The 27,428-nt window shown below is 49.0% G+C and overlaps 1 protein-coding gene across 3 annotated transcripts; it reads right to left on the reverse strand.

Moving 5' to 3' along the window:
- Nucleotides 1–1,469: 1,469 nt before the first annotated feature.
- Nucleotides 1,470–27,339, reverse strand: SDC4 (syndecan 4). Of its 3 annotated transcripts, none has more exons than XM_069806609.1 (6): nt 27,270–27,339; nt 21,942–22,057; nt 6,788–6,929; nt 5,795–5,847; nt 5,362–5,545; nt 1,470–4,093 (listed from the first exon to the last, which is right to left on the reverse strand). In XM_069806609.1, the coding sequence occupies exons 1-6, from the start codon at nt 27,322–27,324 to the stop codon at nt 3,942–3,944; spliced, it is 702 nt and encodes a 233-aa protein (XP_069662710.1). In that variant the 5' UTR covers nt 27,325–27,339; the 3' UTR covers nt 1,470–3,941. The 3 variants fall into 3 exon arrangements, with proteins under 3 accessions (XP_069662710.1, XP_069662720.1, XP_069662731.1); XM_069806619.1 differs by lacking the exon at nt 27,270–27,339 and adding an exon at nt 23,467–23,503; XM_069806630.1 differs by lacking the exons at nt 21,942–22,057; nt 27,270–27,339 and adding an exon at nt 21,137–21,293.
- Nucleotides 27,340–27,428: the final 89 nt, after the last annotated feature.

Raw genomic sequence — 27,428 nt, forward strand, 5'->3', positions numbered from 1 at the left:
GTGAAGCAGGTCCTCCTTGATTTTAAAACCAGAGCAGCACTAGGAGGAAAAACAACTGAGTATCATCTCAGGGGTCAGAGCTGAAGACCAGGAATTTGTGAAGTGTTAGTGTGAGTTGCCCCTCAGCTAACAGCGGATACAGGCAGGCTGGCCAGGGAAGGCAGAAAGGCCGAAGGAGGGAATGGTGACAACTCCATCCCAGAACCGCAGCTCTGCAAGGACAGGCAGGCAGCCAGGCTTGCGCTCCGGGGATTCGCAGAGTACTTGTCCAGATCGCATTGCAAAAACAAGGCGCTTTTACGCTGAGGGCAGTTTTGGAAAGTACACGGGATTCTTACAACCAAGAGATGAAGCCCTGGAGGAGAGAGAGAGAGAGAGAGAGAGACAAACATATGTTGTTCCAAGCAGCACATCCAAGAACCTGTCACAGCTGCAAGAGGCACACGAACATGAAGATCACAGGCATACGTCACCAATTTACTGACAAACAGCAGCTCCCACAGACCAAAGGTCAGGCCTGGGAACACACAGCTCTGCTTTACTAGGTACTAGAAGCAGATTCTCAGAGGACCTTCAAGAGCACACCAGTGACGAACCAGGCAACAAGGAGCAGAAGTGTTTGCTACTCCCTCACCCCTGAGGGAGCCTGTGTACTAGTCCTAATTTGTTTCCTCCATCCCCGCTAATCCTAATCACCCAGAGTAGGAGTTCCCACCAGGGAGGAGGGAATTAGATCTTCTCAAGGACAATAATCCATTTAAATACAGCACTTCCTAGGAGACTCAGCACTTTTCCCAGCAAGCAGCCCTGCTCTCTGCACAGCCTGCCTTCTCCCATGTGCCCGGGGAGACACGAGATGGGTCCCATCCCTCAAGAGCACCAAGCTGTCAGAGCAGAGGGGCTTGGAATGGAGAAGCAGCAGCTTCCTCCAAGTCTTGCTTAAGAGATGAGCTGCTTTAGTCCAAAATGGCATGAAGTCACCTGTGGACTTGCTCCCAGAGCAGCTGATCCCACAGAAGCTGAAAAAGCTCTACACCCACTTGAAGACCCACATCAGTTAAACAGGGTTGGCTTGAAACTTGGTTGAGCAAGACTCTCTGCACATTGCTCTCCTATGTTTGAGGGCAGAAAAACGTGCTGCTGTCATCAGGGGACATGCACAAGCTCATTTCTACCTCCCTCTGTGCCTTCCGGCTGCAAGGGGACAGCCCTCTCAAAGTGCTGTCACAAAACTGATCACCAGAGAAGGGATGGACTCACCTCATTGTGCCATACTGCATCTGCTTTACTTGCCTGGAGGAGCTTCAGTAGCTCCAGAAACCCAGTGACGCTGGTCCCACAGGAGTCACTTGTGGGTCAGATGCTGAAGGCAGCTCGGGAGCAGCTGACAAAGCTCCTTTGAGCTGCAGAGCTCCCTGTTACCCAGCTCCCAAAAGTAATTTCAGATCAGAAACAGTCCAAAAAGCCAATTTTAGAAAGTACCAGTTTATTTGAGGAAAAAAAATAAAATAAAAATCAGTAACAGTGGAAAATCCCCAGAGCAATGACACAAGAGAATCTAAATATCCCGAGAAGCAGCACCACTCCTGCCTTTCTGGTAATGCTGTCCATAGCCAGTAAAGTTCTCACTCTCCTTCCCAGTCTACGGTGAACTCTGTGTGGATTTTAGAGCCTCCCAGAGCCCACAGTTTCCCCAAACACGCTTGTACTGTGACCAAGTAAGTGAGTCAAACTGGAGGAGGACCCTTGGGAAAAGTCCTCTTGCACTGATGTCTCAATACTCGGCTCCCCTGCGTTCCCCACTTCGCCTGCCTAGCTCTGAAAAGCAGGTTCAGCTGGTGGCAGCTGAAATTCTTTGTTCTATAGCCTCTGAATTTGGCCTAAAGCCTACAACAAAGCCTCAGTAAGGAGGCTTCGGGAGTCAATAAGCTCTCTAAAGAACCTTTGCAACTATCTGGTTTTGTGCAGCCTACCCAGTTACTTAATTTGGAGACCCACACTCAGATTTTGTCTTAAACCACACCAGATTCAAAGAGCTGCAGGAGGACATGACTTGTGCAAAGTAGTTCTGTAACACCTTCCTGCAACAGAGGCATTGGACACGCACATTACCCTTCACTCTAGGAGCCCTGGGGGAATTGGTCTAACTCTCAGCAGAGGTAGGAGCTATGTACATGATATATTAAGAAAGACCCACCGCAGGAGGTTCAGAGCTAGCCATCTATGAAAGCTCAATGCTCCCAGGTAGGAGATGCCACTGAGACAGACTTCTAGCTACCAAAGCCAGCCTTCTGCAAGAGGCAGGTACTCAGCACAGTACCACAGGGGACTCTGCAGCGCAGCCAGCTCCCAAAACAAAAAGTTATTTTCTCTGTACTGGGAGCTTCCAATGCTTGCTTCAAAGAGCAACTCCAGATAGGGATCTCTGCTCCAACTCTGAGGATCAAACCCAACCCATCACTGACCGCAGCCTGCTTCCAGGCACAGCCTGGGACACAGCAACGGAGCCCGCAGGGCTCAGGCTGCTCCCAGCTGCCTTCCCTAGCACAAGCCCACCTGTCCTCTAGACAAGACACTGGACAAACAGCAGTACAAACGAGATCAAGCCTCTTACATACTGTAAAGCTGCTGAAGAATTAACTCCAGCCTTCTCACTCTTAACTGTATATTTCTCAGTAAAACATATAATATATAGCTCTATAGTACTGATTATAATATATTACAGGCTAGAAATACTCTCATCTTTTCCCTACTTCAATCATATTATGAATCCAATTTTGCATACAGATTAATCCTAGAAGTTATTGCCTTGAATTTATAATTAAAATTCACAGAATAAAGCTTAAATAGTTTTCACAGAGACTCATTATATTAGTGTTTTACATAAAAAGGATAGAAGTTACCAAATGAGAAGAGCAGCCATTTCAGAAACTATAAATAATTCTATTTTTAAAAAAATCAAATCCTAAAAAAGTTATGGGAAAACCATAAATATCTTTATCCTCTACAGTAGCTGCTATAGAACTACAAGAAACCTGTAACACACTGTAGCTAACTCTGCTTCAGTTCAGAATATGAATCATATAAAACAACATCTCTAGAGAAATGCCCAGCCAAAGGAAACACAAAGGGATTGAAAAAATAAATCTGAGGAAATTAAAAAAGTAATTTTTTTTTATTCTTTCAAAACAATTTCTACAAACTTTTATATAAACATTAGGCTATTTTCTTTAAAATTTTGTTATAAAAATATCCTACAAGCAATCCTCAAAAAAGTTAACGAGACTGAAGGCAAGGAAAGGGTGTCATCGTAGCCAAACAAAACTAGCTGTCCCGATTTCATGGACTAACGACCCTTGCCTGGGGCTGACAGGAAGAGACAGAAGTCTCCTGGGGAAAACATTCCCATAGGACCTTTATGGCATTCAGGGATTTTGAGCCACTATGGGCCTTTTACTCCCTGATAAGGCAACATTATCTGTAGTGTAAGAGATACATAAATAGTTCTCCACAAAAATGCTTCACATCAACAGCCTGCTGCAAGACATCTATTAGCAAGGTTTATAAAAAAAGCCATCTTCTATAGAAGCAGCCAATCTGAGCACAGCACACTGGATGCAAACACATGGTGTTTGCTTCCATACAGTCTGTTTTGTGTTTATATACCCTCTATAAAACCAAGCAGAAAATTTGGCATCTTTATTCTTTTCACACTAGCTTTAGGAAAAAAATACACTGAGGGTTTTTTCAGACTCTTTGTATTTCATTGGGCCCTTGTTAGCTGAGCAGGATGGGAAGGATCACGTAGGAAGTTTGTTTTTTCTCACAGTTGCTTTGATATTCAATCCCAAAAGAGCATTTGTTCAGCACATCTCAGCTGAGGGCACAGTGTTTCCATACAGTCTGTTCATCCCTTGATGGGCACAAGGTGCTGCTGAGCTTTAAGCATAGAACTCATTTGTAGGGGCTTTCTTGTAGATCGGTTTCTTCCCAAGGTCGTAACTGCCTTCATCCTTTTTCTTCATGCGATAGACTAACAGGAGGATCAGGAAGACAGCAAACAGGAGGCCCACCGCCCCTCCTGCAATGAGAGCTGAGGAGGAAAAAAGAGCACGAATAAGTCTAAACTTCTGGACAACTCCAAACAATCAGCTACATCTCAAAATCTGCTTAAGGATACCAGCCCCCAGAACTGCCTCCAGTGTCAGCGTTGCCCTTGTGTCTGTCACCATACATGCTGGCATTTTCAGTGACAGCAGATGCTATTGGAAAATGCCATAAATTGCTTTCAATCCAACCATAGAATAATCACATGTTCCACATCAAACAGTTCATGTTAATCTTCTGGTTTAGTGCAAGAAAAATTGTGACAAAAAGACATCCTCCCTGTGTGGAGACAAAGCAAAAAAACCCACCCAAAAAAGCCCCACCACAACCCACAAACAGCATCAACTCCAGGAAAATGGTATAGCTCTGATCTGAATGCTTTGTTAACTACCTGTGTGAGCACACTCTGGGGACTCTGCATTTCAATTAAATAGCAACATCCTACTACCACCACACCTCCCTCCAAAGAACACTCTAACAACCAAAAACCACAAACCCACAAAAACCCACCAAGATTTTCTCTCTCCTCACACCAAGGGTAGCCACAAGACTCCAGTGAAGTTTATCCTTTGCTGTGCACCTACTCGTTGCACTCCAACAGCTTCTCTGTTAGGTGGCTTTGCAATCCACTCTTCCAGTCACTCCTCCAACTGGAAGGATGGCTACAGATCAGCAAGATGTGCCAAGGTTTGTACTTGGACCATCAGGCCAAGTACTTGATGAAGCGTGCCTTGAGACAGATCTGTCCCACATGCTGAGGGGAAGCCAGTCACTTGGTTTTGCTCTAGACAGAGGTACTTAGATTTGTAACAGTTGACTAGGTGTTCAAATCCCTTAGAGGGGTTGTTTGGTTCTTGGCAAGGCTCACAAAAAGGCAGGACTTGGGCAAAGGTTAGAAGGCAAATGCCTCCATTTGATATGAAAGTCTATGATGTCATTGATTTATGGCTAGATACACCTCTTGTTAAGGTAGTATCTGAGAGCAGAGCAGCTGCTACATAACTTAAGTGGCACTTAAGCCAACACCCAGCTGGCAGGCTCAAAACCAATCTGTTTAGCCCAGCAAGGCAAGCAGTAGGCTCTTCTGCCATTTAAGGACTAGAAGGCAAAAGTGACCTTGCTACAGGTACTCACAGAGGTAATGCATCTCACTCCCCTTGTGAGCAGGGAACTGCTCCTCAGAAAAACAGGGAACAATAGAAACTATTTTGATTTACAGTATTAATGATTTATCAGGACAAGGTGGAGTATTACCTGTAAGGACTTCTGTTCTTTCAAAAATGCTGCTGTTGGCTGTGCTTGCCATGGAGATCTTGTTGGACAGGTTCTCTTTGACAGGTACAGCTTCGTCTGGAATGATTTCATTGTCCACCATTGTATTTTTCTTCTCACCTTCTATCTTTCTCTCAGTATCTCCAGGGATATAGTTGTCAGATACCTACAGAATATAGACAAACCACACCCATCAGTGGTAGCACCCAGTAGCACCCAGCCTACCTACAATTGAAAGTAGGAAGGTGTGCAGGGAAAAGAAAGTTTGATTAGTGCATTACAAGTACACTGTTCCTGCTCATGCAGGTAGATTCATCTTGATGCCACGTCTTGCAGGGGGAAGGGTATTCAGAAAGCTTCACAGACAGACCAGAGTAGCTACGTGTTGCTTATAACATGCAGAGGCAATACCTACCACAGGAGTATCCATGGTGGTCAGATATATGGCATCTTCAGAGTCTGAGTAGTCTGCATGGGGTGGGGAAGAAAAAAAAAAAAAGAGGACACTAAGTTTTCGTCTCATTATTTTTCCAGAATTCAGACAATTCCCGCAATGCCAGCAAGTGCAGACAAAGACTCTTATTCTCTGCTGACTACAGTTCCCCCTTACCTACTAGTACTTTTGCCATTTAATGGCTTTGATTGAACAAGATGATGAGACATAATCTTAAAACCAACACCTCTTGCATGGGAGGGGTCTTCAGCTGGATCCACTGGCCCCTGCTGCAGATCATCAGGAGTTACCCTGCAAAGCAGGTCTGCTATAGCTCGCTAAGCTAATGCCAATGGAAGGCAATGCTCTCACCACCCATCCCTAAAGGATAGTTCGCCAAACCTCTAGTTACTGGATCTGCCTAAACATGTTGGGCACCGATTTCAGCACTTGTTCTTTCCCCTTTAGAGAACAAATGTTCACATAAAGGGGACACGGAGCTACAGAAACTGGTTTGGGCAGGGAACTTTGCATGTCACAGAGTTCACTTGAACATCAGTTAGTCCTTTACCTTGTTTGGCCTCAGCTGAGATACTAACTTTAAGCCTTTTAACACTGCCTCAACAACAGATATGTTTTTAATTATTATTTTTAAATTTTTTTAAAGTTTCTCAGAAGTTCTTTGGAGTTCAATAGGAAAGAGATCCAGCCACTGCAATGCCTCTTCACTTGCAGCAAGACAAGCCTGGCTGGACTCCATCTGTCCTCCCCGAGTGATTCAACATCATGGTACAACCACTTTCACTGTTCTCATCTGTGAGTGACTACGATTCACACGGCTTTCTCATCTGCACCTGACACTAGTTCCCTCTGGAGCTCTGGCTCTGCCCTTAGCCCATCACTCATGGGCTGGTGCCAGAAGAAATTTCACAGCATCAACTGAGGGAGATCCATTTCCCCCCCTTCCCTGCGTACCTCCAGACCCAGATGCCTCATCTATATCTAACCCATCAGAAGTTAAGCGAGGCCTGAATTCGCCAATGTCTTCATCATCTGGCAAGTCTCCGGAGGCAGGGTAGTCAAGCCATCGGGCATCCATGGTCTCTGTTTCTCTCACCTGTAAAGGGGAGTGGAAAAGTGTTAAGTATCAGGCAACTCCTCAGAAGCATTTCACAAAAGGTCAGGAGTTCAGAGCCTGTGCTGAGCACATCAATTCCATCAGAAGAACATTAAAAGCTGAACTTCCTCTCCACCAAGAGCATTATCTTCACCAGCCTGGAAATAGCCAAATTCCCCTAGAGTTTCTCAGAACAGAAGTGAGAGCCAGCCTGGGAGGGGAATTTCCCGATGGCTACAGATTCAGGAGGTTCGCTTGAACACACAGGGTGAAAATAACACAAGATCTTGGTCAGGAGTTTGCAGCAAAAGCATTTGGAAAAGCAATACCTTCAGTTTGTGATAAGTGGGGATTTGGAAGGACTTGCTACTCCCAGAGAAAAAGCCTGGCACCTATAGGTCAGTTTTTTGCATAGCACCAAAGCCTCATGCTGAGGCAATTCGTTGCTTCTTGTACTGAGAACAAACCTATTTTATCACCCAAGGGTTAGAAACTGGTCTGTCAGTTCAGCTGAATTGCAGTGCGATATAGTATGACATTCAAGAGCACTTGCTATCGGTAATGACTTGCCTGAAGGAAGAGCTTGCCCTGCCTCACTTCTTAAAAGGCATGTAAACAAACAAGTCTGTAAAATGAAGTCCACGATCCTATGGCCAGATCAGTTACAGACACACCTTAGCAAAATGGCAGGAAAGCCTCCCAGAGAATCAGCTGTTTGGCCACAATGGCAATTTACACACCAGAGCTTGTTTGCACTTGGACCTTCAAGGAGCCGCAAGCACAAACCTCCTGCCCTCACCAAGGTTATGCAATTTCCCCAGAACTATTTCTCCTTGCCCCACAGCCCTGGGGCCAGCCCTGGTCAGGGCACCACAGGTATGAGCTCTCAGGTTGCTTAACACCAGCCTGCAGATTCCAGCAGCTCCAGATGTTTCCACATCCATGAAGTCATGGGTGTGGGGAACTTGACCCCTTCCCCTACGGCAAGAAGTCCCATAGCTAGGGGCAAGGCTGTCAACATTTTTTCATGCTGTCCCCACAGAAAAACTGGCAAGTCTTTCTGAAGGCTTGTCTACCCAGGAGAGCATTTTTAAAACATCCCTTTACTCCATAGTCCTGCACATCCAACGGCTCTTCTTAATGTACCGGTTCACCATGAGCTACAGCCTCACAGGGGTGAGGATCAGAGACTCGTGGGGACAGTTAGAGCTGGGTGGCACCACTGGAGCCCCAGCGCTTGCTGCTTCATTGGGGCAGCAGAGAGACCCTGAGCAGCTGGCACCAGCCTTCCTGCTTGCACACCCAGGTGTGGCCCATCCTACAGCCCAGCAGTGACACCGACTGATGAATTACATCCACTTGCAAGCGAAGACCAACAATCAGCCACAACCCATGTGTCAGCTTCCTCTGTCCACAGCCCCAGCCCTGATTCCAGCCCAGACTTCCCTGCCCATTAGTATACTGGTTTTGCCACAAACAAGACCTTGTGGTCAGGACAAGATGTTTCTTATTTTGCATAAGGAGCAGTGGCTACTAGATGTGCTTTTCATTAGCTTATTGAGGCATCTTTGGTTTCCCCAGCAACTCTGCTGGAAGATAACCAAATGAACAGCCTAGAGGGCATGAAGTGCTGAGGCCGGCTCTCCTCCTAGACCCCCTGTCTCCACTCTGCTTGAGCTTGGCATTAGGTGATGGGAAGGGGGCTGGGGAAGAAGGCCAGCTGGGAAGAAATCCCCTCCCAGCCTGGAACCGGGCATTCCTAACATTATGGATCACTCGCTCCAAGGCAAATTCATTTCAAGATATGTGAAACCCAGCCAAAGCCAGACCTGCTATGGAAACTGCTGCCAGCATGCAGTAGCTGTTCCCAGGACAGCTTCTGGCCATTTCATCAAGGGGCAGGAAGAGCCCAATTCCCATCTGCCCGAGATAGGGCACTGGGGCTGGGGAACACGTTTGCTGCAGATCTGTATAACTTGGCTGCGCCAGGGCAGACCAATGTTGGCAAAAGCACTGCGCTGAGCCGCACCCCTGTGCCAGCTCATGCCGTACTTTGTTATGAGTCACAGCTAGCTAATGTCCTAATGAGGGCGGCTCAAGAAAACCTGCGTTTAAGCCACCAAGTGGCTGGACAGCAGGCTGGCCTTATCAGATCAGCCCAGCCGTGAGCAAAGCCGTGGCAGACAGTCACAGTGATTAGTACATACAGTGGAACGCACCAGGTTTGGCTATCAGAAAAACCTATTTAAATCAGGACAGACAGTGTTTACAGGCCAGAGGACATAACAAGGAAATTACTGACTCACAAGCTTAAAGGAGATTATATGGGAGCGTTCCCCGAACTTGCTCTTCATCATCCTCTTGAGCAAGGACAGGGAAGTTCCTGGAAGCCATGAGAGCTTCTCAAACCATACTGGAAACTTTTCTTGTGGGCAGCGAGCCTCATTTTACAGATTCATCTGCCAGGGAAGTAAGAGGGCTGCTGGGCACCTCCACACTTACAGTCCAGGTTTCGAGACATGCTCTCCTAAGGAGCAGGCTCCCACTGGGACCTGGGGCACGGGCAGCCCAGGAAGAGTTAACACTGGAGTGCCGTGTTCACGGGGCAGGTCTGGAGCAGGCACATTCCTCGCATACACACCTGCGAGAAGGCACACAGGCACTTTCACAGACTTAAAAGCAAGGGCTTCAGGCTTCCCAAGTGCCACATAAAGAGCTCGCTGGAGTATTGCTTAAAAAGTGCACCTCTTTCCAAGAGGATTCAGGCCTCCCTACAGCTCCGCTACCAGGTGAACAGGCCCCATGGAAGGTGCCTGTGCTTCCTCTCAGCTGGCAGGCTGCAGCCAAGAGGAAAAAGCTAGGAAACTGCCGCAGGACGATGGTCAGCCCTTGCCAAGTCGTCTCTGGCCACATTCAGCTTAACACCTTCTGCAACTGCCAGCTGGAGAAGGGCACCAGCGCTGCTCGGAGTCTCCTTTCCACCACCTGTTATCTCAGCACTGGAGCCAGGCCAGGGACTTGCTGGCAGAGTCGGACTGGGAGGCTGCACAGCCCCACCTCACCTCAGCAGCTGAAGTCGAGCCCTACTATTAATATGCTCCTCTCTAGGAGCGGTCTGTACAAAAATCAACCTTTTCTGCAGGAGTCTAGTTCCAGGATTTCTTCCTCGTGTTAAGCAGCTTTATCCCCAGTAAGCAGCAAGGGGGATTAACCAACATGCTGGGGAGCAGAAGCTTTTCCTGCCTGCCAGTGGCAAAAAAATAAGTTTATTCCCCGCCAGACAACCAGCATGTCAGGCACGTGAACTATGAGCGTCATTCCTGGAAAAGCCAGGCACAGAGGTCTCATGTTTGAGCCTGAGACTGGCTGCACTACTGGATGAAGCCAGACACTGTTTGCTCAGTTCAGGCACAGGAATCACACCCCTGGTACCCCAGGCAGGGGCTTGCAGCTATGCTGTGCTCCATCCCTAGCCCACCCTGCTCCATTCTGTGCTCCTGGGGCCTTCACTTACAGCTCCAGCATACCACTAGCCTCTTCTCAAAGCAAGAACATCTATTTATTGAGGGAGCAAGCAAAGTTTCTGTTCGATGTGTGCATTTCCCCAGCCGCTGGCTAGTTCTGGGAAATAACAAACACAGGCAGCTCGCCTGCCACAGCCCACACATCCTCACCACAGCCTTTGCAAACCGCTTAAAAAAAACCCAAAACGATGTTTGGGGGCAGAGACAAAGGTTTCCAGACATGGAACGGGCTTTTACGGCTGGTCCTTTTCTCTGATCAAACACAGAGTTCATTAAATCTTCTTAGAAGGGTCACAGCCAGCAAGCTGCAAAGGAAGTCAGACCTGCAGAGACTCAGGCATCCGAAGTGCAGGGAGCTTTTTATCAAGTTTATAACTTTGGCACAGAGACCCAGCACTCGCTCCTGCATCTCCCTCCCCAGCACTGTGTACACAAGTCTAGCAGTAAACAGGAGCAAGGTGAAAGTCAATCTTTCCTAGACAAAAGCACATGGAGCTGGGCCAGCCTGGGAGGTGGCAGAAGAGAGGGCAGAGGTGCAGACCTGTTAACTCTTTGTAGTCTGTAGGGACAGATAAATGTAAACTGCTGCTGGGGCTTTTCTCAGGTGCTCTGTACTAGGGGACAGTTGTACAGATCACCTCATTTCACTTCAGCGAGCAGTATTACACAATATATCTTTCCCAGGCCTGTGCTGTCACGGACAGATGTCACCTCACCACCACAATGCATATCTGAATCAGCTCAACAAGAAAGGGCTCCTGGATGACACGAGCAACAGGCCATATGCCCCAGCCTTGGAGCCTGGTTATTAAGAGATCGTTCTTGCAAAGCTACCACCCTGGCCCTCATGCTGTCCTGCATCATGAACCAAAGAGCACCGAATCCAATGGGGCCTTTCCAGTGCAAGGATGCAAAGCTCTGTAAACCACCGAGCCCAAGAGAAGGGATTTCCATATGGTTCACTTCCACCAAGCTCTTGCAGAAGCACGCAAACCAGGAAGGTTTTAAAGCTCACACAAAGCATGCAAAGGAGCAGGGGTTAGGAGCTGAGCTCATCCCCTTGAAGCACGCCAGCTCCCCAAAAGCAGGAAAGCTGAAGAGCCACACAGTGCTGGAAATGGGGTGGCTCAGATCGGTGAGAGTCAGCCAAATAGAGCTGACCTCCAAGGGAGGGAGGCGTGCAGTGAGGTAACAGGCAAAGACAGCTCTATCTTCCCATCTTAATAAACATTAAAAGAAAGTTATTAGAAGCGACATGAGCTTCCGGCAGAGGCAGCTCCTGCCAGACTAGTAAGGGAAGGGTCTATATTTCCTCCCAAAAGACCCTTTACTCCCTCCTCTCCCCTCCCTCCATGCTCCAGCTCTATGTAGGGGGGAAAAAAAAAACCCCAACCCAAAACAAAAGTCACTTTTGTCCTGAGAGGAAAGCAAATATCAGTATTTCAATCTAGGTCACACCTAACTCCTTCAACACATCAGCCGCAGTGAAAAAAAAAAAAATGAAATCCACTTGTGACGGCTCCTTGTGCCCATGCTTGGAGGGTACCATTTTACCTTTTGTTCCTGGTCAGTCTGTCCCACATAATTTGCAGCACACATGGCCCACGCTGGCCTCTGTACCAAGGGACAGAAGTTGAACAGCTCCCATCCAGGCACACGTGTATTTAGTTGCATGACAGGCTCACCCCGAGTCTTCCAGACATGGTTAAATACTACCGTGCCTTTGCTCAACACTTTTCAAGCAGTCCTAGAGCAGGACCACAGGCACAGTGGCTTTGGGCAAAGCCAGCCTTGCCCATGTCCTCTCCAACAGCCATTGTACAGGTGCAATTGCACCACAGTGAGCCATAAAGGTAAATCTGCAATGTCTCTGAGGTCTAAGGGGGAAATCAAAGACAGAAGTACAGATCAGGGCTTGCAGGCAGTTCTTGGCTGGCAGCAGGTGATAGCACTGCATCTCCAGTACCCCAGACCAGTTGTTGCATGCTGTCTCTTTGTGCCTCTTACCAAAGAGGGAAAAAATGTATTTATTTTTTGAATTGTACTCAGGAATACAAGCAAGGAACAGGGTCTTGCTTAATAGGACAGAGCAAGAGCAACATACAGGCTGTTCAGCTGGTAAAACTGTCACTCATTCAAGGTGACTTAAGAGAAGCATCCCCAGTCCCTGTCCAACCAGGTATCCATCTCCCTGCAGCCACATAACCAGTCCTGTGTGCTCACACTCAGCAGCCCACGTGCTACGTGGTGGCAGAGTGCAGTAACACACGTCCAGCACTAACACAGCCTCAGCCTGGGTCACTCCCCCACTTGCCCCCACTCCCTGTGTGATTCTTTAAGCTGTGTCGCCACAAGCAGCTCTCCTGGGGGCTCATGTGGCAGCAGAGGCATAATCCCCGTGACAATTACACCGTAATCCCAGGCTCTGGAGAGCGACTCGCTGTCACGGGTGCCTTCCCTGCAGGAGGGATGAATCCTCCCAGGCTCTGCTTGCTCAAAATAGGCTTCCCTGCACTTACAAAGTCAAACCTCAGTTACCTTTTAACTCGTGTGCGTTTGCTTACACACAGTCTGCTCTCTTCAGACCACACGGTATGCGTGTGCCTTTCAGGCCATGCGATAGAAGCAAGCAGGAGGAGGACGTAGAGATTACAAAGGAATGAATTCTTGTTTAACTGCTCTTGCCTGATTATCAACCAAGAGCAAAGCCATAAAGATTGAGTCCTTTACCAGACAGGCACATGCTGGGATCTGTTTATTGCAACGGTGGCAAAACAGCTGCTCTAAATAGTCAATGCCCAGCTCCGGGAGACCTACAAAAGCCAGAGCGGGAAGAAGATGACTGCTTCCCGCTTTCAGCTAGAGGAGATAATGCTCAGCAGGCAGTTGCAGATAGCTGCGGGTCAATCACTTGCCCTGAAGCAAATAAAGATAAGGTTCAGAGGAAAACTGCAGGAGGGAAAAGCAGGAGCTCTCATGTGACTCAGGAGGAAAACAACTGCAGCAGAGACATTTCACACCCCTGAAAGGTTCCCCACGTCATGGGCAGTGATACACGCCTAGTTCATGAAGAGATTCTATTTTTTATGGTATTTACAAACCTGATCATAGGTATTTCATATACTTCACTGCCCAGGGCTCAGTTCCTAAGCTGGAGAAATCTAGTCAAGGTTAAAAAAGGAAGTTTTTCTGGCTCATGAGTCACTCTGAGTTGCCCCACTCTATACCAGGAGGCTCCTATTGCATCCTTGCCTGTGGAAAAAACCAAGGATATAAAGGCCCCAGCAAGGCAGCTTTTCCATCAAGGATGATTTCTCATGCTGATACTTCAGGCTTGGGATATTTCATATATCATATTTCCCCCTCACGCTGGGGATAGGCCTGCCCTCATTGCCCTTTCCTAGAATACAGCTACGCCCCAATATTTCCCTGGACGCACACAGAAGGAGAATTTCCACTTGGCAACAAATGCATGACATGCATTTGCGGGATCTTTATGCTCCCTCATGCCAGAGTGTTAGCAAAATTAAGCCAGGCAGACACCCAACTTCAAAGGGTGCCTTTCCTAGCGGGCTCACCATGCAGCTAATCTCAGCTTGTTTGTACAGTCAAGATTCCCAATGCTGCACCCTACAAATGCCTCCCCTCCCACAATCTGTTTTAATCTAATCAGAAGTAGTAGCCCAAAGCTTCAGGCTTAGCCCAGGCAGTTGAGCTCTGCCAGCACAGTTACACTATTAAAGTTTTGCTCTGTTGGCAAAGATACCAGCAAAAAATTGTAGCAGAGGAAGTTATCAGCACAAAAGCACTTGACACAGCGTAGTTGTACCATTCTGCTATCAGGCTATACCCATGTAAGCATTTATACAAACAAGCATTTCAACGACAGGGATTTTCCTAGTTAGCTACAGCAGCAGAGACAGGGTTTCAGTGCGTGGGGTTTTTTCTTGTTTTGTTTTTTAATAGAGACATTCCCAACTTGTGCAGAGGTTGCCTTGGCTTTGGCCCAGAAAGCAGCAGACACAGCGTGTGCTATTGGGGATCATGCAGCTGTACTTTGGGAAACCTGTCACTCCCAGGAGCATTTTCCTCTCTTGGAGAGCTCTGGACTCCCAGCCAGGCTTCCGCCCCTTTCCGAGCAGGGGGTGAGCAGCTGGCAGCAGTTTTCCAGCCCTCCCTGACCACATCTCTGCACCCACACTGTCACAGCAAGGAGCAGAGGGACCCAGCTATTGTTTTGGTCACTCCTTCCTTGGCTCTGCAAAGCCTGTGCTTGGCTGGACTAGCAAGTCGTTTACTAACCAACATGCAGGACCAGCTCCTCATACTCAGCCTCGGGAAATTTAGAATTAGCGCCAAGAACAGCCCGCACATAAACAGTCTCCTGCAAGATCCTGGCTCCAGAATCTGCTCCACTGCACACTGTGGATTTGCAATAAATATTTATCTTACTGGGAACAGCGTCTTCCAAGCAAAAGCTTCTGACATCACTACGGACTGTATTTCCACTTGGGGAAGAGAAGTTTCTCTGTTTTTAAAGGGGCATACTAGCCCACAAAAGAAGCTTCTGCCACCCTCCTGGCACTAAGCTGGCCAGGATCCATCCCTCCACCTATGGGTCCCACTCCTCTCCAAGCCAGCCTGGCAGCACCCCATCATGCCAGGCATCCTCCTTCCAGCCATGCTCCCCTCAGTCACCTCACCTTAAGCACCGAGATATCTGGCTACTGTGCCATGCAGGCCATTTTGGTGCAAGTCCAAGGCAGGCACTTTCACAGCCACTAATGCACGTTAACATTTCTTTTTATTGCTACAGTTTGACTGTAATGGCAGCTAAAGGGCAGGAGACAGGGTTAGCCTCGCAGCAAGCAGCAAGGTAAACGGGACAAGGCCGCATCACTTTGTATTCAAGTTTTACAGCAGACAGCAGCACAGTTTTAGCTGAACTGTGGTAGAGACACCTTTTCCCCTTCAGCAGCTAAGGCAGAACAACATCAGAAGAGAGGAATCCTTCCCATAGCCGGCTCTGCTTTCCCTGACAGAACACAATTTGTTTAAGCAAGAAGAAACCTTGTTTTTGTTTGACATGACACTAGCTGCTTGGGTAACAGTGCTATGGGTCTCCCAGTCTCCTTCCCACCCCAAGGAGTGTCTCTCTAAGATTTTAATTAACTGCTTTGATTTTTAAGTTATCCCAATAATTTGTCTAACAGCAGCCTCTTGGCATTTTATAAGCAGAGTCTCAGCCTCAAAGGATTTAAGAATAAAACTGACAAGAGTGCATATTTCCAGCAAAAATAAGACTTTTACAAGAAGTGTATTTTTGAAGTGAGCCAGCCTTCAGAAACTGAGAGGGACGTGGCTACATCTTGCGTGTTTTCCCCTCCTACACTGACATTTTCTCCAGATTCAGGATTAAGTATTTAACCCTCTCTTTTGAGACTTTCCACTCCTTCAGCTTGCTCTGAATGCTTTCAGTCATTTCAGATAATACTACTGCCTTCCCCTCTCCCCCATGCAACTCTGGTTTCCAACTTTATCTGTCTGAAAACGCAGCAACCACAGAGCTGCCAGAGCAAGTTAGTGGTTGCTCAAGACAAGGCCATTTTCTGATCTGCCTGTGCCAACACTAGCTCAGCTACTGGCAGCAGTCATATGTCAGAGCCCCAATAGCTTTTTTGCCCACCATAGCCACAATGTGAGGCAGATTAGACAAGAGGCAGCAGCGAAGGTGCTCAGTGCTGAGGGCAGCACAGATCGTCTGCCAAGCAGCACTAGTTTTGCTTGTCACCCCTCTTCTAACCCCGTAAGAAGAGATCCACCTCTGTGCTGCAGCACCTCGGAAGTCTGAGTCATTGCTTTGGGTAAGGGGCCAGGGCTGTTACTCAGAGGGTGACAGCAGAGTGTCCGGGAGCTGCGAGGCCATGCAAGTGCCAGAAACCCTGAGTCAAGAGAGCATGACTGCTGCGAGTCAGGGCTGATGGTGACACACAGCAGAGCTGGTCAGAAGCAGAAGCATTTGCTGGACGACCATTCAGGCACACACTTAAAGAAAAAAAAAAAAAAAAAAAAAGAAGTCTGAACTAATCCAGAAGTGCAGCCCTAATAGTTCATTAATGTAGGATCTTTTATAGCCCCTCAGAGCAGTAGCTTATTATAAGTTAAATTCTTTAACTAGGCTGCCCTGTCTATTCAGAGCCACCAAGCCCAGTCTCATCACATGAGTCTCATTCTAGTGCAAATCATCTGAATCCTTAATTTAAAGCATTTGCATTCCACCAAGTCTCAAACAAACAGCCACATATGCTCTGCAACAGCAGCCCGGAGGTCAGGCATGCGCAGGGTTTGTCCCCACTGGTTTTGTAGTGCTTCAACGGCATTAGCTTCTAGTTTGAGGCTGCAAAAGCAGCACAACCCTGCTGTTGTTACAGAGCATTAAGGAACAAGCTGTAATGAGTGGAGGGGGAGAATGCAGCTGCAAGGATCTAAGAGCAGGCTGAAGAGGATAAATGTTAACTCAAGAGCAAGGAAGTGTTTTGAAGGATGGACACTCTGTTCTGTCTAGCGAAAGCAATAGCTGGGGAGCTCTGCGGCATCAGCGAGCCACAGTAACTTAATCAAGTAATCTTATGAGTCAACTTAAGTAATTTACATTGCAGACCATAGAACCACAGTTATCATGCCTCCTTTATTGGTACAGTTACTATCACTGAATTAAAAAAAATGTTGATTGTAAAGACAAGGTCCATCAATCTGTCCATTTGAGAGAGAACTTAACACACACAAAATGCAACACAATGCAGTGTTAACTTATAGCCAAGTGGATTCAAGCAGCCAGCGTGTTTTCAACGGAGCATTCCCCAACACCAGGAGTCAGAGGGAAGGGAAAAGTAGCTGCAGGAGTTGTGCTGATGTCTGCATGCCAAGCAGCCAGCCAGAGTCCCTCCTCTCCATCATCACTCTGAAAGTCAAGTTAGCAGCTTCCAGCTTGTGGTAGAAGTGGGACACAAGTGTATCAAGAAGGCAGTAAGCCACCACAGGAAACCATGACAAGGCCCCATTAGGCTCCACTTCAGGCATCTGAGACCAGCAAATGGCCTCCCCACCCCTACCATTCAGAGAGCTCAAAGCAATGGTAAAGCCATTAACAGAGGCTTGGAGGGGAGAGGGGAAGACATACAGGGAAAAACATTTTCACTGTTGTTGGACTGGATCTAGGCTTTTGCAGGACCTCAAAGTGCCAAAGCTTTGGGAGACAACAACAGGAGGGGCAGGGAAGAGAGCAATCATGCTGGCTAACAGCCTTAACTTCCTAGAGTGAATGAGTCTCTGGTATCGTGAGTCTGGAAAGTACCAAGTTCAGCTGCGATTTGCCTCTTGCATAAGCTGTTTGGAAAACTGAACCCCAAGGAAGTGCTCTCCAGCATGGGAGCTGGCAGGCACTTAAGACGGATGAGAACTGGGCAGCAGGGCTGTTTCCCTGACTGTGCCCCAAGCACTGCAGGGGCGACTGCTCCCACCCATGTGGGTACCTCCATGTCTAGTATAGACAAGGTCCTGGGCTGCAGAGGGACCCCGCACCCCTGAACTCCCACCCCAGGAACTGTGCATGCAGTTCGACAAGGTGCAAGCTACTAGAGAGGCTATTTCTTTCTACACATTACAGGCCTTTCATACCCACAGCCAGCTCTAGGTTCAGCTACTAGAAGTCATGGGCTCCTTCCTTTCAGGACTAAGGGACATCACCTTAGACACTGTAATTTTGCTGCTCTGTGTTTTAGGGAGGCTGAAGCAAAGCAAGGATTTGCTCCACATGTTCAGCTGCCCCATGTGTTTGCCAAGTCAGAAGGTAAAATAAAGTAAAACGTGCAGATAGCAATGTCTTGATTTGATTGGGAGGGACAGATGAGAAACTGGGCAAAGAGCTGAAAGAACAGGCCTCGGGGATCAATGGCAGCAGGACAAGCCAAACCGGTTTTAACATTAATAATGCTGCACTACTTTCCAAACACAGCTATCATCAACAAGACACCAGCTTTGCCAATCAGGAGGCCTCCAAGCATGATTGCTTTAAACCAGCAAACAGAGACCACAAACAGCACGAAGCCTCCCCCCTCTCCCAGCAGCTTCTGCATCGGGATTTCTGCTTGTCTATACTGCTAGGAACACACAAACACAACGCTGTGCTGCACAGAGACTTTTTCTGCGTACTGCAAGGCAGAAAAGTAGGACGGCTGCAATGACCTTGAAGCCCATTAGCACTGCTAGGGCCCTGCTGAGCTCAGGGCACTCAGAGCCTTCTTGCAGCTTAGTCAAACATAAGAGCAGCCCAAGCCTGCAGCAGGCAGATACCTCTGCTGCAGGGGAATACCCCCTGCTTCCCTCCTGTGCTGCCAGGGGCACTTCTAGATGCTAAAAACACAGGGAGAGTGCAATAATGCTACTCTGCCCAAGCAAGGCAGACCTCAAGTCCTTCGTCAACTCCACTGATCCCATGTCTTGGCTGCATTGGTGGCTTTCTGCTCGTCCCCAGCAGCAGGCCCCTAAAGGATCTTCTGCAGCAACCCCATCCTCGCACAGCCCAAGCAGAGGGGAGCACCCTGCCTGCACAGCCTTTGCTTTCTAAAGCACTCAACCAGAGAGGGCTGGGGACCACTGGGAGATGTCAGGCTTCAGCTCCAACCTCCACCCCTCCACCCCCAGGAACAAGATGATGTTCTCACATAAGGCTGCTGGGCTGTTGTAACACAACCCACTCACAGCCTAAGCACCAACATCACACTTCAGCACTTCAGTAATATTCCCCACTCTGTTACACATCCAAGATTGCTTCACGTGGAGAAGTCTCATCTACACCAGAAAGCCACGCAAGGGGAAAGGAGCCAAGGCATTTTTGTTTGTACAGGCTCAGGGAAATATTCAAGCACCGAATCACTCTCAAAAGCCATGCTCTTACATAAGCGCAAGAAATACAATCCCCGTCTTGTTAAGAAACAGCTACCTGTCTTCACCCTGCCTGCACAGAAAAACTAAGAGCCATGTACTGTGCAGCTCTGCACGTTTTGGCAGTACTATTAAAAAAAAAATAAAAAAAATATGGGAGGAGCACCAGCAGAGCTCTCCCAAACAGTGTGTCATCCTCATCTCCTCCCCAGCAACCTGTAACCCAAACAATTTGTTTGGATAAGGCTTTATAGTAGGGCAGTGTTACTTCTCAAGCATACACTCCACCTTAAGTAGCTTAAAAGATACGGACAAATACTCCGTACAAGTTCTATATAAGGATTTACAGAATAACAGAATACATCTGTGCAAAATTTGTTGTCTTTGCAGAAATCCGATGCTTGCAGACCACTCGGTTCCCCAGGGACACCAAGTTACATTTCATACCAAACACAGTCAATGCAACTTCCAGATGCTATCTGCCCCAAAGTTTTGCCCTACTAGTTTGGGCCAGTTCTCAAATGAGCAATTCACGTGCTTAATAGAAGGGATAAAGACACCAGATTAGAGTAAAGTGGATTTGGGCTGGTGGGTCTTAGCACAGAGTAGCTGACAATTACTACAGATGCTCTCTGTGGCAGTTTCCTACTCTACAACCAGCAACCCCCCCAACCCTGTGTCCCTATTAGAGGGAGCAGCAGAGCCTTATCAGTTCTGATCTGCCCACCCAGCCTTCAGTCCAGAAGGAAGCAGTGTGGATGATTAAACCTCGTTTTGAGAACCCCTGATCTCCTGCAGTTACTTTAATCTCAGCAGCTCTTTCAGACTAGCAGAGGAATCTGTCCTGACTGCACTATCAGCAAGACAGGCACACACAAACGAAAACAAACAAACAGAAGGGAAGGCAGAATTCCAAAATCTCTGCTTCACCATGAAGATCCCATGTGTGCCCAGCTTGAAGCATCCAAACTGTTTCACCTCATTATATAGTTAAGAGACTCTTAAACTTTCCATGGAAATACATCATTTTTCACTCCCATGTGGAAGCGAGGAAGGTTTGATACACAGAGAAGGACACCAGGTACGGGCACAACCAAACTCAGGTAAGACTGGAAAGTCTACCCAGGTGCTGTAATGCATTGCACGTATCTAACCCATCACACACACACAATAAAAGAGGGATTAAAGGATTTAAGTCCATGACCAGCAGTTGGAGATCAAAGCTGTAATGGAGAGCCACTCATTTCTATCACATACCCTTTTACCCTGTACTGCTCCAATTCCACCAGCCCCGATTACAGAAGAGCAAGACGAGGCTCACCACTGCGTAGCGGAGAGAAAGGGACTGGTAGCTGACAGGGCAGGAGTCCTGGCACGACTGGGCCGGGACAACGCTGCTTTGGCACCAGACGGAGGCGTGCAAGCCCGGAAGGAGGCAGGGGAACCGGAGGAAGGACTGGGAGCTGCCCTATTGCCATTAACTCATTTTGGCCCCCGCTTCCCCGGAGAAGGACAAATGGCTGCGGACAGATCCCCGGGCGGGCAGCGGCGGCATTAGCTCTCAGGCTACCGGCGAGCGGGACCTGCCGCCAAGCGCAGCCCCGGCCGAGAGCCCCGGCCCGGCGCGGCAGGGAGCAGCCGGGTCACCTGCCCCCCGGCACCGGGAGCACCCTTCCCTCCCGGGGCTCGCAGGCGGGGGAGACCCTCCCCTCTCCTCTCCCACGGCCCGGCAGGACTCACCGACTCGGCGGCGACGGCTTGCAGGAGGAGGCCGAGCAGCAGGGCGGCGCGGAGCACCGGCGGGACGCGGGGCAGCGGCATGGCTGGGCTGGGCTAGGCACGGCGCAGCTGAACGGAGCTCTGGCCGCTCCCCGCCGCCGCCGCCGAACTTATAGGGACGGTGCAGCCCCCGCGGGGGCGGAGCGCCGCTGCCGCCCGCCCCGCCGGGAATGCCCGCGGCCTCCGCCCCGCATCCCCGGCACCGGAGCCCCGGCGGGGGCTGCCCCGCACCGGCACCGGGCATCCCCGGGCGGGCGGCGCCGGCCTCGCCGCGGGAGCCCGGGCACCGAGCGGCTCGGCTGGCGGAGGCGGGAGGCACCTGGGGACACTGCCGGGGGCGGCGGTTCGGAAGCACTTCAGCCCTGCTGCGAAACCCGGGAGGGGCCGGCTGTGACTGTGCGGGTGCGGAGCCTGCTCTGCGCGGCTTGTGTGTCCCCCTGCTTCCAGCCGGCGTGGCGACAGCCACTAACTTGTAGGGAAAGGGAAGGAGGGGAGAAAAAGCGGGGGGAGAAGGGGGAGAAAAAGCGGGGGGAGAAGGGGGAGAAAAAGGGGGGGGAGAAGGGGGAGAAAAAGGGGGGGGAGAAGGGGGAGAAAAAGGGGGGGGAGAAGGGGGAGAAAAAGGGGGGGGAGAAGGGGGAGAAAAAGGGGGGGGAGAAGGGGGAGAAAAAGGGGGGGGAGAAGGGGGAGAAAAAGGGGGGGAAGGGAAAGTTGGGGGAGCAGGCATGCAGCATCCGCTTTCGCGGCATTCCACAAGTGACAGTCTCACATTTACAGAAAACAGAACGACTCTCTCGCAGTATGTCATCGCTGCGGTTATCAGGCAGGGTGTTACATCACAGTTCTTGTTGGAGATGGAAAACGAAACCACTTCTTCTGTTTTATCTCTAAGTGGCAAGCACAAGAAACCCACACAAATTAATAAGGGAAAAATGCCAACAGCACAGTTTAACTAGTTCAGTTTTAATTCTCTCATTAATAACTTTGCCTGACCATGAGAATTTGCTTAAAAGCATCTGTTTCAGCCCCTTAACAACCCAAGGTGCACCTGAGCTACCATACCGGTACACCCTCTGTGTCAGTCCCTCATTCACAGTGCAGTTACATCAGTCTGTGCTTGGGCTTTAGTTTGCAGAGAATAATATTTTCTTAATGGGGAAGCAATGCACAGACTACAAAGCATGCGTACCATGATCCCATCTGCCAGGTATGGATGCAAACTGCTAGATCTGGTTCTTGGCCCACTCCAGCACTACAAAGTCACACCGAGAGAACGTGTAGCCTTCCCCTGTCCCACCTTAGCACGCTAACCCTCAAACCAAAAAGATCACTAAGGTGAAGCAGCCTTCCCAACTGGCTGTTCCTTTGGGAATAAATAGGTACAGAGGGTGTGAGCTGAGGTCGAGGTCTCTGCAATGTTTGTCAGGACCGTGCTTGCACACATGACCACTAGCAGGAGAATCTCCTGGCAACACCGTGCTGAACTGGCTGTGGATCTGGTTGGCATAACATGAAGTAACAAGGAGCACTGCTTGGAGTTTAAAAAAATAAGATCTGAAGACAGCATACATCCAGGTAAGGGTAGGAACCAGCCTGGAGGAGGCTGTGGTGGAGTTTCCTGTAGCACGTGACCCTCTGTGCCCAGGACAGTGATTTATCACTAACCCTCTAGTTCACCTCAGCATCCAAGGCCACCAAGGATGCGAGGGAGGGATCTGCGTTGTGTGCTGGGTTACTATCCTTCCTTATTACCCTTACTTCGTCACAGAGGAGCTGATGAAAGTCACTCCTGGTGCAGCCAGGGAGCCCAGCTCCAGTGAGTCTCCAGCTCTGGACACCCAGCAGAGGTGTGCAGCGGAAGATGGAGAGGAACAAGAGCACATGGGCTGGGTTGAATGTGCAAAGACTGGTCTACATCATGACAACACCTGCCAGACAGGAGACAGCCTCAGCAGCCCAAGGTGGCCAGAAGCACTCCAATCCTCCCTAACCCTCTAAATGGCACCTGTATTTGTGTGCCTGTGGCCATGACCCCTCTACACCTCCTTCCAGGTAAAGCAGCCACCACAAAGATGCCTTCAAAACCAGCTGTCTGTATTGTGGCTACAAACACTGCTAACTTGCCTGTTAACTTCCTCTTCAAACAAGCACAATACACCATACTCTTCCTGGTTGTCATACCCCTCAACACACATCCCCTCCACCAAGAAAGTACCCCTGCATGGCACAGGGCACCATTTTCCCTCCTAGGGAAGTTCTGCTTTGACAGAATGGAGAGGAGCCAGTCTGCCTACCTGGCCCAGGGACCACACGCATTGTCCATCAAAGACGCACCTGCACACACAATCCTTCAAGCAAACTGAAAGAAATCTTGGGGTTCTGGAAACATAAGAGAAAATGAAACTCAACCCTAATGTATTTTCCAACCTTGAGAACAAATTTACGTAACTTTACCAATGACATTCTCAAAGTGCATTGTGTAGATCCACTTCCCTCACACACACACACACTTTCTGTGACCGTATCTCAAGACAATTCATATGAGAGGAAATACAGCCACAAAAATCATAATATGGTTCTGTAAACCCATGACATAAAATAGCCTGCTTAATTTTGCCCTTCAAATGTCTCATCTCAAAATGTTGACATTCTCCTTTCTCTGGAATAATGCAGAAATGCATTGGGTGTATGACACTCACTGAGAGTGACAGGACAAACGGGCCCAGAGAGAAAAAATGTGCAACTGAAATACACTTTCCCAAAAGCTCACTACAAGTGAGAGAAGCAGAAGAAAAATAAAACACATCTTGAGCCACACATTTGTTCTGGGCAATAAATTCTCATATTCAAAGTGTGTCAGTTCCCTTCTCCATTTAAAAATTACATTTGGCAGAGAAATAACATAGGCTGGCCACCATTGTTCCTAACCCAGTGTTCAACAGTGAACAGTTACCTAACTCTTGCATTGAAAATAAAAATAATCAGCTGCCAGTTCCAAATACACGACACAAACATGCTGGAAGTGGAATGGAGCATCCAAATACAATGCATTTGGAGGGTGAGGGGAATCACATTTCTATGTGACATGTCAAGAAATGTCTAGATAATCTTGAGAAGGCCACATACAGAGCCCTTTAGACAATTCTAGATCATAAATGTTACTGCACTGGCCAGGAGAAGAGATTCTTCAGCCAAGCTCAGCACAGTTCCTACAGGCAGATTTCAAAACAAGCTTAGAGCAGTATTCTCAAGCACAAAGAACCCTTAAGTAGAGTTTTAAAAAATCTCAACTCCCAAAGTCAGTTCAGTACACTGAGCTCTTTGGAAAAACACACCTGCACACTGGATGGGTAGAGGAAGAGGAGCGACTGAAAACTCTCATCCCACATTCTGAGCTACCTAATGCTGAGTTATTCTGGAAATGTATAAACTTAGCCTTACTGTCCCTTTAGCAAAGGTCACCTTAGCACAAATCCTACCTGCCTGGCAAGAGGGAAACAAACCCCAGCAAAGGTCAGTTCAGATAGCACTGCCCTTTGTACACCAGCTGGTAAAATATGGATCACCTAAATAAACAGCTTCCTGTTTTAGGCAGTGGTTCCTGAGAAGGAAAAACAATACCACCCTAAACAGCTATTTCTTATGCAAAGAATCACTGGCTAAATAGGGCATTCTTTTTCCACGTTCCTGATAAAGAAGCGACCACGATAGCGGCATGTGATTTAGGTACATTCTCAGGGCATCTGCTATGTCCTGGGCATATAGCCACTTCTTCTTCCACCTGTTGCTCTTCACAACATGCAGGTGTCATGTACAAAACAGTCAACTGGTTAAAAAAGGACATTCTAACCAGAAGCCAGGCGAGCAGCATGCTGGAAAGCACAATCTCTGTGTTTCGACATCCTTTTCCTCTTTAACGCCTCTTTCCTTCACAGCCGTCTCTGACTTTCATTTGAACTAAAGAAGAAGAAAAGGAAAACTGAGAATGCCACTTAATTCCCCAATAATGTTTGCTTTCCAGGTCCACTTTAAACTCTTCCCACACAGAAGAGGTGTGGGGCAAGGCTCCCCATGGGGAGAATACCCTCTCTTCCAGGAGAAGGACACGGTCCCCTAAGCTGGAGCAGCCTGGAGAGGAGGGAGAGCCGAATTCAGGACCGCAGATGAACAGACGTGACCATGCAACATGCCGTCGCGAAGTCAGCCAGGAAATGAATTCACAAACCGGGCTGCTGCTCAGTTGCAGCACAAATGTCTTTGTGCCACAGCGCTTCACTGCGTCTGTACTGCTACACTGCCTGCCCAAGGCGGGAGGGAGCCTCCACTCACATGTCTGATGCAACTGCTGCCATGCCGATGCCTTCAATTATGGGGCAGCAATCAAGCAGGGAGGAGTCTCAAATTCAGAAGGAATTCGAGTCGGCACTTCCCAACACACCAGTTCATATCTTGTGATCCCAGGGACTATTGGTTAAATCAGAAATATTGTTGCTGATGACTTTGGCTGTGGAAAGACACCCAGCAATTATACCAACAGTCCTGCCTTACACTAGCTTGGAGTTTTAGCTGGCTATGACTAAACAACCAAAATTTTTGCTGGCGAAGGAAAGTCAGTCCTATAAAGCTTGAAAAGGAAAGAGGGAAGTGAAAATTAATATCTAAGCAGTGGCTTGCACGTCTCAGAGAGCCAAGCACAGCAGATTTCGGGAAAGGAAACCAATTTCTACCAAGAGTTAACAGAGGAAGTGTTGAGTCTCACAATTTATGCTTAGCAATGTGCTAGCAGCAGAGAGCCCTGATAAGGCTGGGATTTTCCTGTGTTTATTTCTGCACTGGCTAAGGCTGATAAGCTTCTGCAAAGATAAATTCTCCAAAGGCCCAAGTCAGAACTCAGCAGCGGTGGCCCACAATCCTTTCTAGGAACGGCAGGTTCAGGTACAAGGAGGAAAATGTGTCAAACCTGCCTCGGCGCAGTAACATCCACAGAACGAGGAAGGGAAAACATGCAGCAAAGCTACACAGGGAACTTCCCCTGTGGGGACATGGAAAAAACGTCATGCGAGAATGTCAGAGATCATAATCTGAGTTCCGATAGCAAGAAATAATCCACACCCACGACCGATGTGAGTCTACCACCTCCCATAAAAGCTGTGTTCCCCTTTTGTCCTCCTCCTCTCTTTTCCAGGTGACAAGAGCTCTGGGACAACTCCCCTGTCCACCGGCACAGCCCGGGGGTACCTCCTCTCCTTTTTCCAGCAGAGAACATATCTCCAAAATGTTCTGTTGTCCCACGCAGCCTTGGGGATTTTAGTATTCAGATAGCGACAATTCTTGTATCTGAAGCCAAACAGGCAGGACAGCTCACTGAGGCCACTAAAACGAGCTCCAGCAGCCATGAGCAGGTCACAGAGGCTGAACATGAGGGACTGTGGCACCTGGCTGTTTCACGAAGCATAAAAAGAAACTACCATGTACTAGAAGAAACCTCCCAAAAGAAACCAAGCCCTACACACACCCAGCCCTGTAACGGAAAGGTGCTGCCAGGGCATACCAGGATGCATAACGACATCTTGGTGCCCTATGGCCTAAAGCTAAAGTGAGTACAGCTGGGCAGCAGCTACCGACAGTCTCGGCGCCTATGGGAATTGGCCTAAAGATGAAAGGAAATATCCCAAGACAGTAATTTCTTTTATGTTTGGTATCTGTGTCTTTTTAGCAAGGGCTGCCCAGCCAAATTATTGAATCCATGGAAACAGACCCCGATCGGCACCGTGCAGGAGATGGGGAAAGCCCAAAGCACGCCAGCATGAGAAGGGGCCGGGTGCTGGTCCCCGGGCAGACGGCGCACAGCCCAAACCCACTGCCGACAAACCTCTCCCGTATAAATCACCAAATATTTGGTTGTGGCCTCCCGGGGTGACCGCTTCCCCTCCGCCGGCCGCCCGGTCTGCGCTCAGGGGCGATACCTCAGCCCTCGCCCAAGGCCCGAGTGCTCCCGGGCGCTACCACCGGCCCTGCACGGAGCCGGAGCCGGGCCGCGTTAACCGGCGGGCTCCGCTCCCCAGGGCCGACCTGCGGCCCGCAGCCGGGCGCTTACCTGCCTTGCAGCGGGGGCGGAAAGCAGCAGTAAGCCCGGGCCCGCCGCCCGCCATGTCGCGGCCAGCGCGGGGTCAGAGGGCGGGGGTCGGGGTCAGAGGCCAAGCCCGCGGTCCCGAGAGGCAGCGCCGCGGCCTCCGCCGCGCTAGGGGGCGCTGCC

This window comes from Haliaeetus albicilla, chromosome 2, assembly GCF_947461875.1.
Source record: "Haliaeetus albicilla chromosome 2, bHalAlb1.1, whole genome shotgun sequence".
NCBI classification, from domain to species: domain Eukaryota; kingdom Metazoa; phylum Chordata; class Aves; order Accipitriformes; family Accipitridae; genus Haliaeetus; species Haliaeetus albicilla.

Bases quoted from the DNA above. Each gene is read 5' to 3' on its own strand.
- SDC4 (XM_069806609.1), bottom strand. From the start codon at position 27,324: ATGGCGGGCGGCGGGCCCGGGCTTACTGCTGCTTTCCGCCCCCGCTGC. The intron at 22,058-27,269 runs GTAAGCGCCCGG...TGCCACTTAGAG, and splicing joins CCGCCCCCGCTGCAAGGCAG to ATAAAACAGAAGAAGTGGTT. The intron at 5,546-5,794 runs GTAGGTATTGCC...TATATTCTGTAG, and splicing joins CCACCATGGATACTCCTGTG to GTATCTGACAACTATATCCC.